General features: G+C 37.2%; 1 protein-coding gene across 3 annotated transcripts in view; it reads right to left on the reverse strand.

Moving 5' to 3' along the window:
- Positions 1-18,033, reverse strand: part of TBCK (TBC1 domain containing kinase) — a 195,277-nt gene that overhangs the window by 96,143 nt on the left and 81,101 nt on the right. For all 3 annotated transcript variants that reach the window (XM_043438214.1, XM_043438215.1, XM_043438216.1), the window contains exon 20: positions 16,065-16,150. In XM_043438214.1, coding sequence (XP_043294149.1) covers positions 16,065-16,150 — 86 coding nt within the window. The remainder of the gene's footprint in view (positions 1-16,064; positions 16,151-18,033) is intronic.

The raw sequence follows: 18,033 nt of genomic DNA on the forward strand, positions 1-18,033 counted from the left end.
TGTTTCATAGATTGAGGGAGACTCAGTTAAAGCAAGGCACAGACAATGAATGATAAAGTAGTAACAGTTCTGCTAGCTCTCAAGATCTATATTCCTCAATTCCATGTCAGCTACTCTGAGGTCATAAAATTTTAAATATTCTTCAGTTCAGTTCAGTTCAGTTCAGTTCAGTCGCTCAGTCGTGTCTGACTCTTTGCTTACATAAAATCTTTTCCCTCAACTTTACAAATTCTAGAAGATACTTTATTTTGTCTGTATCTGACTGCTATTGCCTTCTTAACCATGTACAGAATAATATGTGTTGAAACAAAGAAAAATTCTTGAAAATCAAGAGTATGTTCCATAAGAGTTTACTGTTACAAAGTGCTTTTCATTTTCAAAAGACTACCAGCATTCTCAAAAATGAACAAAGATGATGGGTTATGCTAAATCAGGATAAATTAGGTGGAATGGGAAAGGGTTGAACATAAATTTTAAAAACACATAATACAGGTAAGTGAAAGTTGCTCAGTCGTGTCCGACTCTTTGCAACCCCATGGACTATATAGCCCATGGAATTCTCCAGCCTAGAATACTGAAGTGGGTAGCCTTTCTCTTCTCCAGGGGATCTTGCCAACCCAGGGATCAAACCCAGGTCTCCCATATTGCAGGCAGATTCTTTACCAACTGAGCTATCAGGGAAGGCCAACACAGATAAAAGCAGTAATAAATAGTTCTCTTTATTTAACAGTACTCTTGGTCTTCTATCTTCTTAGCATCTTGGGGAAAAATTCTTATGTACAAAATCTGCCTTTATGTCCTAACCAGCAGCAATGGGACAACAGTCAGGAGGTGAGAATTATAAATCTATATGAAAACAGTGGTATACAAAGCAATTCTCTAGAATTATTTAAATAGAAAACACATTATTTTCTGATATTTTGGTGAGCAGTAACCCCGAGGCAAAAGATAATTTGTTTCTATTTTTTATCTTAATAAACAGCCAGTAAATACTGCATTCTCCTTTAAAAATAACTCTTATCGGAGCATAGCTGCTTTACAATGTTGAGTTAGTCTCTCCTATGCCGCAAAGTGAATCAGTTACGCACATACACACAGTCCCTCTTTGACTTCCGTCTCATTGACGTCACCACAGAGCACCGTGCAGAGTGCCCTGTGCTGTACCGTAGGTTCTCATTAGTTATCTATCTCACACACAGGAGTAAATTCTCCATTCTTACAGATAAGTATGGAACATGGCGCCTGGCACATCAATGACTATAGGGAATCAACACCATCAAGATTCTTGCTAGCGTCTGAAGTCAAGCTTATTGAACTTGAATTTCCAAGATATGTACTCCCTCTCTTCTTACAATCATAAATTTTATCTACATCTAATTTTTTAAAGTGAAGTTGCTCAGTCCTGTCTGACTCCTTTGTGACCCCACTGACTGTAGTCCACCAGGAGCCTCCGTCCATGGAATTCTCTAGGCAAGAGTACTGGAGTGGGTTGCCATTCCCTTCTTCAAGGGATCTTTCCTACCAAGGGATCGAACCTAGGCCTCCTGCATTGCAGGCAGATTCTTTACCATCTGAGCCACAAGGGAAGCCCTGATTTTTTGATCTACATCTAAATCACCTGGCACTCTCTGACAGATTACTGCTGGCAGATCCACCAAAGATGATGCAAGCTCCCACCCTCTTTTAAAAAACTACCCTGGTAATTTGGTTTCAGACTTGAAGCTTATTAGAGAATCTAACTGTTCTTTATTTAACACGTGCTCACGTTACATCAGAGCTTTCCTGGTAGCTCAGTGATAAAGAATCAGCCTGCCAATGCAGGAGATATGGGTTTGATCCCTGGGTTGGGAAGATCCCTGGGAGAAGAAAATGACAACCTACTCAAGTATTCTTGCCTGGGAAATCCCATGGACAGAGGAGTCTGGTAGGCTACAGTCCATGGGGTCATAAAAAGAGTTGGATAGGACTTAGCGACTAAACAACATGTTACAACATTACCATTTTTATAAAGCAGTTTCATAGAAGAATGGTATAGTACTAAATAGCTCAGTTGGTAAAGAATCCGCCTGCAATGCAGGAGACCCCAGTTTGATCCCTGGGTCAGGAAGATCCGCTGCAGAAGTGATGGATAGGCTATCCACTCCAGTATTCTTGAGCTTCCCTTGTGCCTCAGCTGGTAAAGAATCTGCCTGCAATGTGGGAGACCAGGGTTCGATCCCTGGGTTGGGAAGATCCCCTGGAGAAGGGAAAGACTACCCACTCCAGTATTCTGGCCTGGGGAATTCTATGGACTATACTGTCCATGAGGTCACAAAGAGTCGGACATGACTGAGTGACTTTCACTTCACTTCACAGTACTAAAACACATCATTATTATTACCATATTTCATTTTTTGTACTATGTCATCCAAAGTGTTACATCATCTTTTAAGAAGATACAATAAATATATGGAGACATCATTACAGTCTTCCAGTTTTTTTTTCTTCCAGTTTTGTTGAGATACAATTGACATACAGTACTGTAAAAATTTAAAGTGTAGACTAGCTGTTCTTCAGCAAAGTTAAGAGTCCTGTCAATATTTTGTTCTAATTGTGTCTGGACTGTGCAAGTACAAGAAGAAGAACCAGAAATAAGCTAGAGCCTGTAAGATGTTTATTTGAAATCTAGAATCAATATTTACAGGATAGATATGCTCCAGGTTCATGCATGACAGACAAGGAGTAAGTGAAAAGGACACCATACATATCACATACATACACTTTCATTATATGGAAAAAAATTTGGGATTTTCTATGTTTAAATGCTTTCTAAAATTTTTAATAGTTATTTTGTTTTTACTATATCTTTATGCTACTTCTACAAATTATTCAAAAAAATAAACATACAAAAATAATTTAAAAGATCCATTGGACCCAGATGTTAAATGGTTAACTTGTTTTCCCTTGTACACCAAAGGTTATATTAGTTATATTTTTTGTAAGTAATGATTTCCATAATACTAAAAAAAAAATAACTGCATAAATATACCTTCTCTATTAATTATTACTTGACTTACAATACTGAACCAAAAAACTATAAAATAGAAATCAATGACAAAATCATTTGGGCAATTTAATGGTTCTGAAATCCACATTTATCATTTTTGGAAAAGATTAGCTATACATCCAAAGTACCTTTCAGTTATCTTACTGAGCATTTAAAAAAGAAAAAACTTTCTAAAAATTTCAAATAATTAATTTTAATTTGAGTGCTGCTGCTGCTGCTAAGTCACTTCAGTCGTGTCCGACTCTGTGCGACTCCATAGATGGCAGCCCACTAGGCTCCCCCGTCCCTGGGATTCTCTAGGCAAGAACACTGGAGTGGGTTGCCACTTCCTTCTCCAATGCATGGAAGTGAAAAGTGAAAGTGAAGTTGTTCAGTCATGTCCCACTAGTAGTGACCCCATGTAGTAGCAGCCTACCAGGCTCCTCCGTCCATGGGATTTTCCAGGCACAAGTACCCGAGTAGGTTGCCATTGCCTTCAAAAGGCTACAAAACATGCTATGCAGCACTTTCTGCGAGACAGAAAAGTACCTTAAAAATACAGCAAATAAAAAATGCTAAAATCTAAAATGGAGTGGCAATCTTACTAACTCAAAAATAAAGTCTTCACTGTTGTTGGTATCATTATTTACCCCAGCAAAGTGTTTGCTAACTGATACAGTAAAATACTATATCTATTAAAGTTTGTAATAGAATGCTTTTCTAAATATAGATCCTATGAATATGACCAAAGAAACAGTGCAACATGATCAGACTCTAATAAATAAAACAAGAATACTAATAATGGCTAACTCTGTAAAATTTACTGCGTACTTGGAACTGTGTTGAACCGTTTACACATATCATCTCATTTAATCTTCACAATAATCTTAAGACATAAGATTTATTATAATCAACATTAAAGAGGACTATGGATGAAAGAAACTAACTTAACTGCTGAGCTACTAAGTGGAGGAGTCAGGACTAGAACGCTGTCCATTTCACACCTGTGTCTGAGTGCTTATTCTTGAATTGTGTTCACAGACTCCTGGGAATCTTCAAGAGCCAGGGCCCCAAAGTTCAAAACTATGTCTATCACAATACTAAGATGTTTTTACTCTTTTTTTTTTTTATTATGTTCATACTTGTGCTAATGGTACAAAACCATTGGTGGATAAAACTGCTGGCACAATATCACAAATCAAAGTAGGAGCACTAAAGTATAAAAGTCATAATCTTGTGAAGGTTAAAAATTAAAAATGATTAATTTTGCAAAATATTTTTTAAAATGTTCCATGAGACAAAATGGGAAGTATGTATAAAGCACCTGTACTGTGTACTGAAGTAAAACATTGTCAGGGAGGTGAAAGCACCTCCCTGATGGCCCAGTGGTAAACCTGCTTCCAGTGCAGGGGTTGCAGGCTCGATCCCTGGTTGGGGAACTTAAGATCCCACATGCCACGTGGCTCAGCCAAAAAGAAAAAAAAAAGATTGCCTGGAGGAAAAAGCACTTGGGCAATGGTTTGAGCTATGAGCCATTGTAGGTGACTTTTTCAAGAAATGCCAAGTTTAATGTTGTATTGAAAAAATAAAATAAAAACATGCTTGGATATTTGGTGGACATTTCTCGAAAATGAAGTGAGCCTGTCACTTCAATAAAAAATTCCAGCTGTCAGGTGAAGATTAGAATTTTGGAAAATTGTATCTGCCAGTGTGAGCTTGGCAGCTTCTCAATACTTAATGAATTTCAGGATGAGATCACTGGTGATATTAATGAATGTGATTTTTTGATATATATAACTATTTCATAGTTGAAAGATCTGCGTAATTCAATGCACTGATATTTTCTAAATGACCAATGTACAACATCACAATATCACATATGGGTAAAAGGCCATTCAAAGTGTAAGACAGACTGATAGATTTGAATATAAAAGAATATGAAAAGTTCACTGACATAGTTTTAGATTGTATATTTCAATTAAGCATTAAGAAACTACCTTTTGCAATTATATGTCTGTGTAGGGCCAACAGATTTTCTTTATGTACTTCAACAAGAACAATGAACTGCAATAAGATTGAATTTAGAAGCAGATATGAGAATCTAACTTTCCTCTATTAAGTAGAAGTTGCAAAAATATAAAACAATATTACTCTTCCATTATTTTGTTTTGGAAAGCAATTACTTTTCTGAAAAATTTTATTTGGTTAACATATAATGGTTCTGCTACTTTCATTAAAAAAATTAATACATAATTTTTAAAATGTCTCAGTAAATACTGACAGATATAACCCTACCTATAAACTCTTTGAGATACTTGGCTAATTTTTAAAAATGTGAAAGGGTCCTGAGACTGACCAAAAAGTTTGAGACCTACTGCATCATATTATACACTTTTTTTAAAATTTAAGTTTAGATGATTTACAGTATTGTGTTTGTTTCAGGGTACACAGTAGTGTTTCAGCTTTGCTTTGTTTTCTGCAGAGTGTATTCCATTACATGTTATTATAAGGTATCAGGTATAATCCCCAGCGCTATGCAGTAAATTTTGTTGCTTATCTATTTCATGTATAGTGACCAGCCTTCATCAATCCCATACTCTGTAAAATCTGTCCCTCCCTTGCTCCTTCTCTCCCCTTTGGTAACCATAAATTTGTTTTTGTCTTTGAGTCTGTTTCTGTTTTGTACATAGATTCATTTATATTATTTTTTAGATTCCATATATAAGTGGTATCATACAGCACTTCTCTTTGTCTGACTTATTTTACTAAGTATATACTTCCTTTTACTTGTCTATCAGTATAATGATACATTAGATTGAAAGCAGAAAAGAACTTAATAAAGGGAAACCTGGTGGATGCTTAACTTCTATGTATATGTTCTTAGCAAGAAGATACCAAACATTACTTTGTCATTGCCTATGGGATTAGTAAGTCTTGGGCTTCTATGATATGAGTGCTTTCTGAAAGGTAATTTAACCTCTACTATAAGAGAGCTCAGTAAGCCCTTTGTATTCAAACACTTTAAAGAATCAAGGTCAGTAGAATGGGTTAGGAGTCAAGTCAGGGAAGCTATGGTTTCCTAGTAGTCAAGTACAGATGTGAGATTGGACCATAAAGAAGGCTGAGTGTTGGAGAATTGATGCTTTTGAACTGTAGTGCTGGGGAAAACTCTTCAGAGTCCTTGGGTTGCAAGGAGATCAAACCAGTCAATACTAAAGGAAATCAACCCTGAATATTCACTAGAAGGACTGATGCTGAAGCTGAAGCTCCAACACTTAGGCCACCTGATATGAAAAGCTGACTCAGTGGAAAAGACCTTGATGCTGGGGAAGACTCAAGGCAGCAGGAGAAGGGGGCTGCAGTGGATAAGAGGTTAGATTAACATCACTGACTTAATGGACATGAATTTGAGCAAAGTCTGGGAGATAGTAAAGGACAGGAAAGCCTGACGTGCTGCAGTCCGTGGGGCTGTAAAGAGTCACGACTTAGCTACTGAACAACAACAAGGAAAACACAGCAGCCAAAGGACACATCATAGCACTCTAGGATGGTCTAGGACAGGTTGGTGGGGACTCCTATTATGGGAGATTCTAAATAAGATGCAATTTTCTAATTTACCTTATAACCACTGATGCTGCTGCTGTTGCTGCTAAGTCGCTTCAGTCGTGTCTGACTCTGTGCAACCCCATAGACGAGACCCCACTGGGCTCCCCTGTCCCTGGGATTCTCCAGGCAAGAACACTGCAGTGGGTCGCCATTTCCTTCTCCAATGCATGCATGCATGCTAAGTTGTTTCAGCTGGGTCCAACTCTGTGTGACCCCATGGACAGCAGCCCACCAGGCTCCTCTGTCCATGGATTCTCCAGGCAAGAATACTGGAGTGGGTTGCCATTTCCTTCTCCACTTGTAACCACACTAGATAAAAATCTAAAAACAAAAAAAAAAATTCTAAAAAATTCATTGTCACCAATCTCTGTAGATTAAAATATAAAATTTCTTTATGCAACAATAACATAAAGGCCAGGAATGAATGATGGAACAAATGAACAAACCAAGCAAATAAATAAATTATATAAATATTTCTGAGAAATACTTTCATAGTTACTACAAACTCAGCTAAATAGAAGTTTGGAGAATGACGGTGATAAACTTTTAAGGAAGGAGAAACTCAGCAGTGGTATAAACATCCGTTAAGACTGCAGTGAAATGACAACGGTTTTGCCAGCATATTTATCACTGAATTTGCTGACGTCATCTTTAGCAGGGACAGTAGGTTCCAGGGGCAGGTACAGTCCTGGAATACGGCCTTTGTCGTGTTTCTTACTGCTCACCTGGTAACTTTTCATAATTTTCAGGTTGAATGCTATTCATAGCTATAAATAGCTATTTACTTAATGCTATTAAGTAAATAAGTAAGTAAATAAAGTTTATTATTTAAAATTAAGTAAATAAAGTTTACTTAAGAATGAAGAAATAGAGGAAAACAATCGAATGGGAGATCTCTTCAAGATAATTAGAGATACCAAGGGAACATTTCATGCAAAGATGGGCACAATAAAGGACAGAAATGGTATGGACCTAAAAGAAGCAGAAGATATTAAGAAGAGGTGGCAAGAATACACAGAAGAACTATACAAAAAGATCTTCATGACCCAGATAATCACAATGGTGTGATCACCAATCTAGAGCCAGACATCCTGGAAAGCAAAGTTAAGTGGGCCTTAGAAAGCATCACTATGAACAAGGCAAGTGGAGGAGATGGAATTCCAGTTGAGATATTTCAAAACCTAAAAGATGATGCTGTGAAAGTGTTGCACTCAATATGCCAGCAAATTTGGAAAACTCAGCAGTGGCCACAAGACTGGAAAAGGTCAGTTTTAATTCCAATCCCTAAGAAAGGCAATGCCAAAGAATGCTCAAACTACTGCACAATTGCACTCATCTCACACACTAGCGAAAAATGCTGAAAATTCTCCAAGCCAGGCTTCAACAGTATGTGAATCGTGAACTTCCAGATGTTCAAGCTGGATTAGAAAAGGCAGAGGAACCAGAGATCAGCCAACATCTGTCAGATCAGTGAAAAAGCAAGAGAGTTCCAGAAAAACATCTCTCCTTTATTGACTATGCCAATGACTTTGACTGTGTGGACCACAACAAACTCTGGAAAATTCCTAAAGAGATGGGAATACCAGACCACCTGACCTGCCTCTTGAGAAATCTGTATGCAGGTCAGGAAGCAACAGTTAGAACTGGACATGGAACAACAGAGTGGTTCCAAATCAGGAAAGGAGTATGTCAAGTATGTCAAGGTGTCAAGGTATTGTCACCCTGCTTATTTAACTTATATGCAGAGTACATCATGAGAAACGCTGGGCTGGAGGAAGCACAAGCTGGAATCAAGATTGCCGGGAGAAATATCAATAACCTCAGATATGCAGATGACACCACCCTTATGGCAGAAAGTGAAGGCAAACTAAAGAACCTCTTGATGAAAGTGAAAGAGGAGAGTGAAGAGGTTGGCTTAAAACTCAACATTCAGAAAACTTAAGATCATGGCATCTGGTCCCATCAGTTCATGGCAAATAGATAGAGAAACAGTGGAAACAGTGACAGTCTTTATTTTCTTGGGGTTCCAAAATCACTGCAGATGGTGATTGCAGCTATGAGAGTAAATGACACTTGCTCCTTGGAAGAAAAGTTATGACCAACCTAGACAGTGTATTAAAAAGCAGAGATGTTACTTTGCCAACAAGAGTCTATCTAGTCAAAGCAATGGTTTTTCCAGTAGTCATGTATGGATGTGAGAGTTGGACTATAAAGAAAGCTGAGTGCTGAAGAAGTGATGCTTTTGAACTGTGGTGTTGGAGAAGACTCTTGAGAGTCCCTTGGACTGCAAGGAGACCCAACCAATCCATCCTAAAGGAGACCAGTCCTGAATATTCATTGGAAGGACTGATGCTGAAGCTGAAACTCCAATACTTTGGCCACCTGGTGCGAAGATCTGACTCATTGGAAAAGATCCTGATGCTGGGAAAGATTGAAGGCAGGAGGAGGAGGGGACGACAGAGGATAAGATGGTTGGATGGCATCAGCGACTCAATGGACATGAGTTTGAGTAAACTCTGGAAGTTGGCTATGGACAGGGAGGCCTGGTGTGCTGCAGTCTATGGGGTAACAGAGTCGGACACAACTGAGCGACTGAACTGAACTGAACTGAAGAATGAAGAAGTGTACTTTCTTGTTCTCATTTCAAAGGCCTGATATATTTTCAGAAGTAGGAACATATAGCAAGACAGAAATGATAAAAATCACCGCAGCCCCAATTTTGCCAAATATACATTTCTCACCCTATTTATACGTAAATCGCAATAACTACCATGATACATATAATCTAAGCATCACGTTAATGCACAATATTCCCAACTATTCAAGCTACAGCAGTACTCAGTATTCAGAGCTCTGTGACCCAAGGCAAATGGAAAGGAGCCAGAAATCACAATCTTTTCTGCAATAGGAGTCTGCATTTTAATGATGGAAGATTAATGAGGGCTTGCTTTAATAGGATTAGTTATTCAGTAGGAAACTCAGTTTGGGATCTCATTATGAAAATGCCCACCCTTGCCCTTGATGAATTCTAGCCTGTAGTTTTGTTGGAGGTACAGAAATTCACTTAAACAATTATCTGACAGACAGAGCACTGAAGGCTATGATCTGGTGGGGGAGGAGAAAGAAAGACTGCATGTACAAACTGGTAACATGCAGTTAAAAGTGTGTGATTATTAACAGGATAATGAAAATGTTAGAAAAATTCTCTATTTCATCACACCTCTCCCACCAATATTCACTGTTAATAATCTCTATATTAAAAATATAAAATCTGTTTTCAAACTTAAATTTAAAAATAGTCTCAACATTTTCATATTATCTACACACCTGAGAAATAGGCCAACAATAAAAGGCCACAATAAAAGAAATCAAGATTTCAAAAACCAAAAACCATCCTTCCTATTAACATTTTAACTTTGTTAAATCTTTCATTTTGCCCTTTCTCTGTGACAGAAGAATAGTCATAGAAAAGGGATTTTTCCAAGTTAAGATATTTTTCCTTTCCCTCACTTCTCTGTTGTTAACTTTAGGATTCTCGATAGTGACAGAGTCTTCCCTAGAGGATGTTTGAAGATACGTGTAGTCATTTTTCAGAAATAACATGTAGGCATTTTATTGTCATAATGATCAGGGGCTATTAGCAGGCAACCAGGGGATAAGGGCTAGGGATGCTCAGTATTTGTCATATACTGGACATGCTCATCCCACAAGGAACTGTCCTCATCCAACATGATTTATGAATGTCTCGTAAGACTAATCACACACACACACACACACACATATATATATATATAAAATAACTAATACTTTACCTTACTAGAATTAAAGCTTTTGCAAGATGTTATACAAAAATACCCCAGTAATTATAGAAGGAAGTCATAATAGAGAGGGAAGCATAAATAAAGATTTTGTATCAAAATTATTATATCTACTAACTACTGTGAGCAAGAATCCCTTAGAAGAAATGGAGCAGCCCTCATAGTAAAAAAAAGAGTCTGAAATGCATAGTTGGGTGCAATCTTAAAAATGACAGAATGATCTCTGTTCGTTTCGAGGGCAAACCATTCAGTATCAGAGTAATCCAAGTCTATGCTCCAACCACTAATGCCGAAGAAGTTGAATTTGAATGGTTCTATGAAGACCTACAAGACTTCCTAGAACTAACACCAAAAAAAGTTGTCTTTTCATCATAGGGGATTGGAATGCAAAAGTAGGAAGTCAAGAGATACCTGAAGTATAGGCAAGCTTGGTCTTGGAGTACAAAATGAAGCAGGACAAAGGCTAATAGAGTTTTGCCAAGAGAAAGCACTGTTCATAGCAAACACACTCTTCCAACAACACAAGAGATGACACTACACATAGACATCACCAGATGGTCAATACCGAAATCAGACTGATTATATTCTTTGCAGCCGAAGATGGAGAAGCTCTACACAGTCAGCAAAAACAAGGCTGGGAGCTTATTGTGGCTCTTATCAAGAACTCCTTATTGACAAGCTCAGACTTAAATTGAAGAAAGTAGGGAAAACCACTAGGCCATTCAGGTATGACCTAAATCAAATCCCTTACAATTACAGTCTGAAGTGAAGCTAAAGTCACTCAGTCATGTCCAACTCTTTGCGACCCCATGGACTCTATACAGTCCATGGAATTCAAAGTGACAAATAGACACAAGGGATTAGATTGATAGACAGAGTGCCTGAAGAACTATGGATGGAAGTTTGTGATATTGTACAAGAGGCAGTGATCAAAACCATCCCCAAGAAAAAGAAATGCAATAGGTAAAATGGTTGTCTGATGAGGCCTTACAAATAGCTGTGAAAAGAAGAGAAGCTAGAGGCAAAGGAGAAAAGGAAAGATATAAGAATGCAGAGTTCCAAAGAATAGCAAGAGGAGATAAGAAAGCCTTCCTCAGGGATCAATGCAAGAAATAGTGGAAAACAATAGAATGGGAAATACTAGAGATCTCTTCAAGAAAATTAGAGATATCAAGGGAATATTTCATGCAAAGATGGGCACAATAAAGGACAGAAATGGTATGGACCTAACAGAAGCAAAAGATATTAAGAAGAGGTGGCAAGAATACACAGAAGTATACAAAAAAGACCTTAATGACCAGATAACCATGATGGTGTGATCACTCACCTAGAGCCAGACATCCTGCAAAGCGAAGTCAAGTGGGCCTTAGAGAGCATCACTATGAACAAAGCGAGTGGAGGAGATGGAATTCCAGTTGAGCTATTTCAAATCCTAAAAGATGATGCTGTGAAAGTGCTCAATATGTCAGCAAATTTGGAAAACTCAGCAGTGACCATAGGACTGGAAAAGGTCAGTTTTCATTCCAATCCCAAAGAAAGGCAATGCCAAAGAATGTTCAAACTCTTGCACAATTGTACTCATCTCACATGCTAGCAAAGTAATGCTCAAAATTCTCCAAGCCAGGCTTCAACAATACATGAAACAAGAACTTCCAGATGTCAAGCTGAATTTAGAAAAGGCAGAGAAACCAGAGATCAAATTGCCAACATCTGCAGGATCACAGAAAAAGCAAGAGAGTTCCAGAAAAACATCTACTTCTGCTTTATTGACTATGCTAAAGCTTTTGACTGTGTGGATCACAATAAACTGTGGAAAATTCCTAAAGAGATAGAAACACCACTTGACCTGCCTCTTGAGAAATCTGTATGCAGGTCAGGAAGCAACAGTTAGAACTGGACATGGAACAACAGAGTGGTTCCAAATCAGGAAAGGAGTATGTCAAGTATGTCAAGGTGTCAAGGTATTGTCACCCTGCTTATTTAACTTATATGCAGAGTACATCATGAGAAACGCTGGGCTGGAGGAAGCACAAGCTGGAATCAAGATTACTGGGAGAAATATCAATAACCTCAGATATGCAGATGATAGCACTCTTACGGCAGAAAGTGAAGAGGAACTAAAGAGCCTCTTGATGAAAGTGAAAGAGGAGATTGAAAAAGCTGGCGTAAAACTCAACATTCAGCAAACAAAGATCATGGCATCTGGTCCCATCACTTCATGGCAGATAGATAGGGAAACAATGGAAACAAGGACAGACTTTATTTTCTTAGGCTCCAAAATCACTGCAGATGGTGACTGCAGCCAAGAAATTAAAAGACACTTGCCCCTTGGAAGAGAAGCAACAAATCTAGACAGTGTTATTAGAAAGCAGAGACATTACTTTGCCAACAAAGGACCATCTAGTCAAAGCTATGGTTTTTGTAGTAGTTACATATGCATGTGAGAGTTGGATCATGAAGAAAGCTGAGCACCGAAGAATTGATGCTTTTGAACTGTGGTGTTGGAGAAGACTCTTGAGAGTCCCTTGGACTGCAAGGAGATCAAACCAGTCAACCCTGAAGGAAATCAGTCCTAAATATTCATTGGAAGGACTGATGCTGAATGAAGCTCCAAAACTTTGGCCACTGATGCGAAGAACTGACTCATTGGAAAAGACCCTGATGCTGGGAAAGATTGAAGGCAGGAGGAGAAGGGGATGACAGAGGATGAGATGGTTGGATGACATCACCAACTCAATGGACATGAGTCTAAGCAAGCTCTAGGAAGCCTAGCATGCTATAGTCCATGGGAGTCGCAAAGAGCTGAGCGACAAACAACTAAACTGAGAGACTAAACTAAACTGAACTGATAAAAATTAGTGAATTATTAAATAATTAATAATAAAGATTCCCCTCTGTAGTGCAATCCACAGCAACTGGAGGTAGCATGTGGATCTTCTGGGTTATCTCTATGGGACTTGGCAACAAGAGCAATCAAGTGCATGCTTGTGTGCTAAGTCGTTTCAATCCTGTCCGACTCTGGAAGGCTACGGAATTTTAGCCCACCAGGCTCCTCTGTCCATGGGCTTTCCCAGGCAAGAACACTGCAGTGGGTTGCCATGCCTTCCTCTAGGGGATCTTCCAGACCCAGGGATGGAACCCAAAGCAGTCTCCTGAGGCTCCTCCTGCATTGAAGGCAGATTTTTTACCACTGAACCACCAGGGGAGCCCCAGAGAAATCAAGAGAAACGCGCTAATGCTCACACTGCTTGCTGTGATGTGAGTGAGAAAGCCCTTTATCTCTGACAAAGGAGTCTTGGATTTTCTCCCAGTATCCATGAAACGGTAAGAGGCTCGTTTATTAGATTTAAGTAGGGTAAAATCAAATCCAAGATCTGAAAGGATTCCCTGACTTGATTTCTATATTACAAAGAGCACATTTAATTTCCCCTCAAATGATGCAAAATCATTAGAAAACTTTTAAGTTGAAATGCCAATGACTCTTACCTTTCATGTTATAGTTATCTAGACTTTTATTTCTGCCATGCTATTAGCCTTTCCCAAATCGATATTATGCATAAATATTTAACAGTCATTGTTTAATTAGATTTCAAACTTGTGAAGATTAGGTGAGTGCTACAAGAGGGTGAGAGCAGTGCTTGGTGCACAGTAAGCACTTAAGTTATGTTTACAGTATTATTTTTTTAATGATACTGTTTTTTGCTTGCCTCCTCTCATATACCACCATCTTGCAGAGTTTAATTATTCTGATTAACTAAGATAAACTATTTCTCCATATGTGATTTTTTTCATTCTACCTATGTTCAAGAATATTTATCTAAGGATTTTATTACATTGTCTTTATAATTTCATACATATTTTTGTATATTGCTCAGTTGTGTCCAACTCTGTGGCTGCATGGACTATAGCTCACCAGGCTCCTCTGTTCATGGAATTTCCCAGGCCATTCCCTCCTCCAGGGGATCTTCCCAACCCAGGGATCAAATCCATGTCTCTTACATCTCCTGTACTGGCAGGGGGATTCTTTACCACTAGCGCCACCTGTATAACTAAATTAATATAGTTTTCTGTTTTAGTCACAAGTGGTCAGTGGTGCTTTCAAGGGAATTTTTTGAAAAGAAATCCCTTTTTAAAAGTCTACAGTTTAGTTTTTTTTCCCTCATAAATCTAACACCATTACTAATTAGGCAATCAGTTCCTCTGTAATTTCTTCAATTCCAGCCATAAGATTTAATCTAGTATTGTCTTGTAATATATATCACATTTATAATGTGAAGCAAGAAAGGCAGAGTTATATAAAAATAAATACTTAATATGATAATATATACTTATATTGGTTAATTTTTTATAGTTTTTCATCACCACACATAATTGTAGGGTTTGATCTTATTTTATTTGTTTGTTTTATAATATGTGTATATACTTTGGAGCCCTCATTGAATAAGCCATGTACTCCACTAAAAGGTATTTCTCCACAGGCCTAGAAGCAAATCCCACTGGATATTAAGGATGGTTACTTTAGGCCTGATGATCACACCACAGAGTCACAGGACAACACACAGAGCAATGAGCTAGAATTAGCACACTTATGTCTTGTCTTTGTTCTCCCCTTGAAAGATGAACCACACTAGGGACAGAGGGCTGTCCAATGATATGTTAAAATTTTATGTCCTGAGATTTAGTTTTATTACCTTCTCAAAAACTAAATTTCTTATCTATTAAATGATGAATTTACTTGCTTCATACACCTTACATATTTGATTTGAGTATCAAATGAAATGTTTATGAAAGTATTTTTAAACTTCAAATCACCCTGCAAGTATTTATACTGTTGAAGTGTTAACACTTTAGCTGCATTTATAGTGTTAATATAAACATTTTCACTCCTAATCTTACCATCAACATACTGTTTTCTGGATATAAGCCTTAAAAGGAAAGGTATTCTTTGACTCTGTGAACAGAACTCAGTTCCCCATTTCAGTATGAATAGGAAACAAAGAAGGTTAAGACGGAATAATGAGATCTCTAACTCAGAAAGGATTTGTTTTTCAGTTTTACAAAAACCTATGACATTGTACTCTAACTGCCTTTTAAAAGAGGTTTGACTCCATGCCACAAGTTACATGTGAGTAACAGGCTAAGCTACACTCTGACTAACAAGAGTCAGCTCTGACTTTTGGTTTGATAAAGAACCTGAGAAGCTAATGAAGTAAGCCAAAATCTGGCAAAGCTTCCAAGTAATATCTCAAGCAAAACACAGAAGCAGCTATTAATACTTAAGAATTCACTAGGTTCCAATTTCCTACTTCTTCAAAACAAGCCTGAATATCATAAAATCCAAGTGAAAACTGCTGACAGCACAATTTGATACAACATTCCACTAACAGGTTTTTCAAATTAATTTGATAGCATCAAGAAAAACAAGATACTTCCCTTTACTAAGTGAAGACATGGTACGTAACCATATAAATTTTATAATAAAAGTCTATAGTTGTTTAGATAGATGGACTTCTTATGACAACAAAACTTTAAAAACAGTTTTATTCTGTTGTGTTGCCAATTTCTGCTTTTTTTTTTTTCCTAACATCATTTCTATTAATGCACCAAGTACTTACATCTGGAATAAATCCAATCTCATTGAGATGATTGCTTAGTTCTGGATCATGAAATGCAATCATCTGAGAGAACACAGTCAGATACTCTGAAATGACAATAAAGTTTAAAACAATCATTGCTTTTACATAGTATATCAAATAAAGACATTAAATGCACATAAATTACAGTTTTATTTACACTTTGAATTAGATTTAGTTTTCCACGAAGCAAACACATTTTATTAAATAATTTTGTTTTGTTACTATTTCAATCACTTATGGCTAATTATTAAACAAGAAAAGCTTTTTGTTAAAAGCTATGTCACAACTTATTTTCTACCTTTAGAGCTGTCAGTTCATTTCCTGAATCACAAATTATTCAAATGATGAATGACTTTTTTCCGTATTAAATTCAACAAATTATTTTCTCTAGTGATATTAAACCTGTCTCACATTTATCATTTTTTCAGAAACTGTAAACAGATACTGAAATAAGGAATAACACTGTCACATACAGAATAATTACACCTCAATTTTATTTACATATACAGATATAGAAATTTGTTCCAGTAAAGTGAAGATCCAGGACAGATCCCAAGGGAGAACTTCTGGATTCAACTTTTAACTTCATTTTTCTCTTTCCAGCTAGGGATGGTATGTTTACAGTCCCAATTTACCTAGAAGCCAGAGGTATGCTACATCAACAATCATACACATTCAACTTTACGTTGATGAAAGCATATGATTATTAACTTTTATTAATAAAATGGAGAAAGAATGACAACCCACTCCAGTATTCTTTTCTGGAGAATCCTATGGACAGAGGAGCCTGGCAGGCCATGGACCATATGGTCTGAGAGTCGGACACAAGAGAAGTGACTAAGAATGCACGCACGCTTCATTTTAAACCAGAAAGTCACACCTCAGGCAATTCTCCACAGCTATGGTCCAGTGTATTAAATGTCTTTCTTATCTGAGCCTGATAGAAGATAACTACTATGGTGGATTACATGGCTAATTAAGAATCTACTGAAGAAACCTAATCCATCATGAAAACATTTTCCTTGTGTTCTGCCTAACACTGATGGCTGGATTTATATATGTGTTATAACTGCACATACGTTGCTGTTGTTCAGTTGCCAAGTTGTGTCCAACTCTTCCTGACCCCATGAACTACAGTATGCCAGACTTCCCTGTCCCTCATCATCTTCTGGAGTTTGCTCAAGTTCATGTCCAAAAAAAAAAAAAAAAAAAATATATATATATATATACACACACACATATATATGTGTATATATAATACACACAAAAATAGGTATAATTATTTTGCATATTATTATATACCATATATTATTTCATATATGTAAATATACATTATAAGGCTGGCATAAGTTTTGGTTGCTCAGGATAGGCTTTAGAATGAGATACAGTATGGCTTGTTACATTCAGAAGAATTTCTTTAAAGGAAAAGATATGGCAGAACTGATGATACCAGCACTGTCATATCAGCATTATGTCAAATTTCAAGTTATTTCAAAAATGCATTTAACAGTTCCTTAGGACAAACGAAACAAATTGAAATGCATGTGTCTTTTGATTTGTAAACCAATCTAAGAGAATTTAAGAGAAGCTACTGAAAAACAAACTAGTAATAAAATTAAAACAATAGATTCCATAGATTCACTACTGAATCTTTTAAAATGTTCATAAAATACTCTAATTTTGGTTTATAATAATGAAAATTTCCATCAAGAGATAAAATATCTCCCAAAATAGTATTTTCTGATAGGTGACCTATGTAGGTGAGCGTGTGTGTGTTCAGTCACTCAGTTGCGTCTGAATCTTTGTGACCCCATGAACTGCAGCCTGCAAGGCTCCTCTGTCCATGGAATTTTCCAGGCAAGAATACTGTAGTAGATTGCCATTTTCTACTCCATGGGATCTTCCTGACCTAAGGACTGAGTCCATGTCTTCTGATATTCCTGCAAAG

The sequence above is a fragment of the Cervus canadensis genome, chromosome 19 (assembly GCF_019320065.1).
Source record: "Cervus canadensis isolate Bull #8, Minnesota chromosome 19, ASM1932006v1, whole genome shotgun sequence".
NCBI classification, from domain to species: domain Eukaryota; kingdom Metazoa; phylum Chordata; class Mammalia; order Artiodactyla; family Cervidae; genus Cervus; species Cervus canadensis.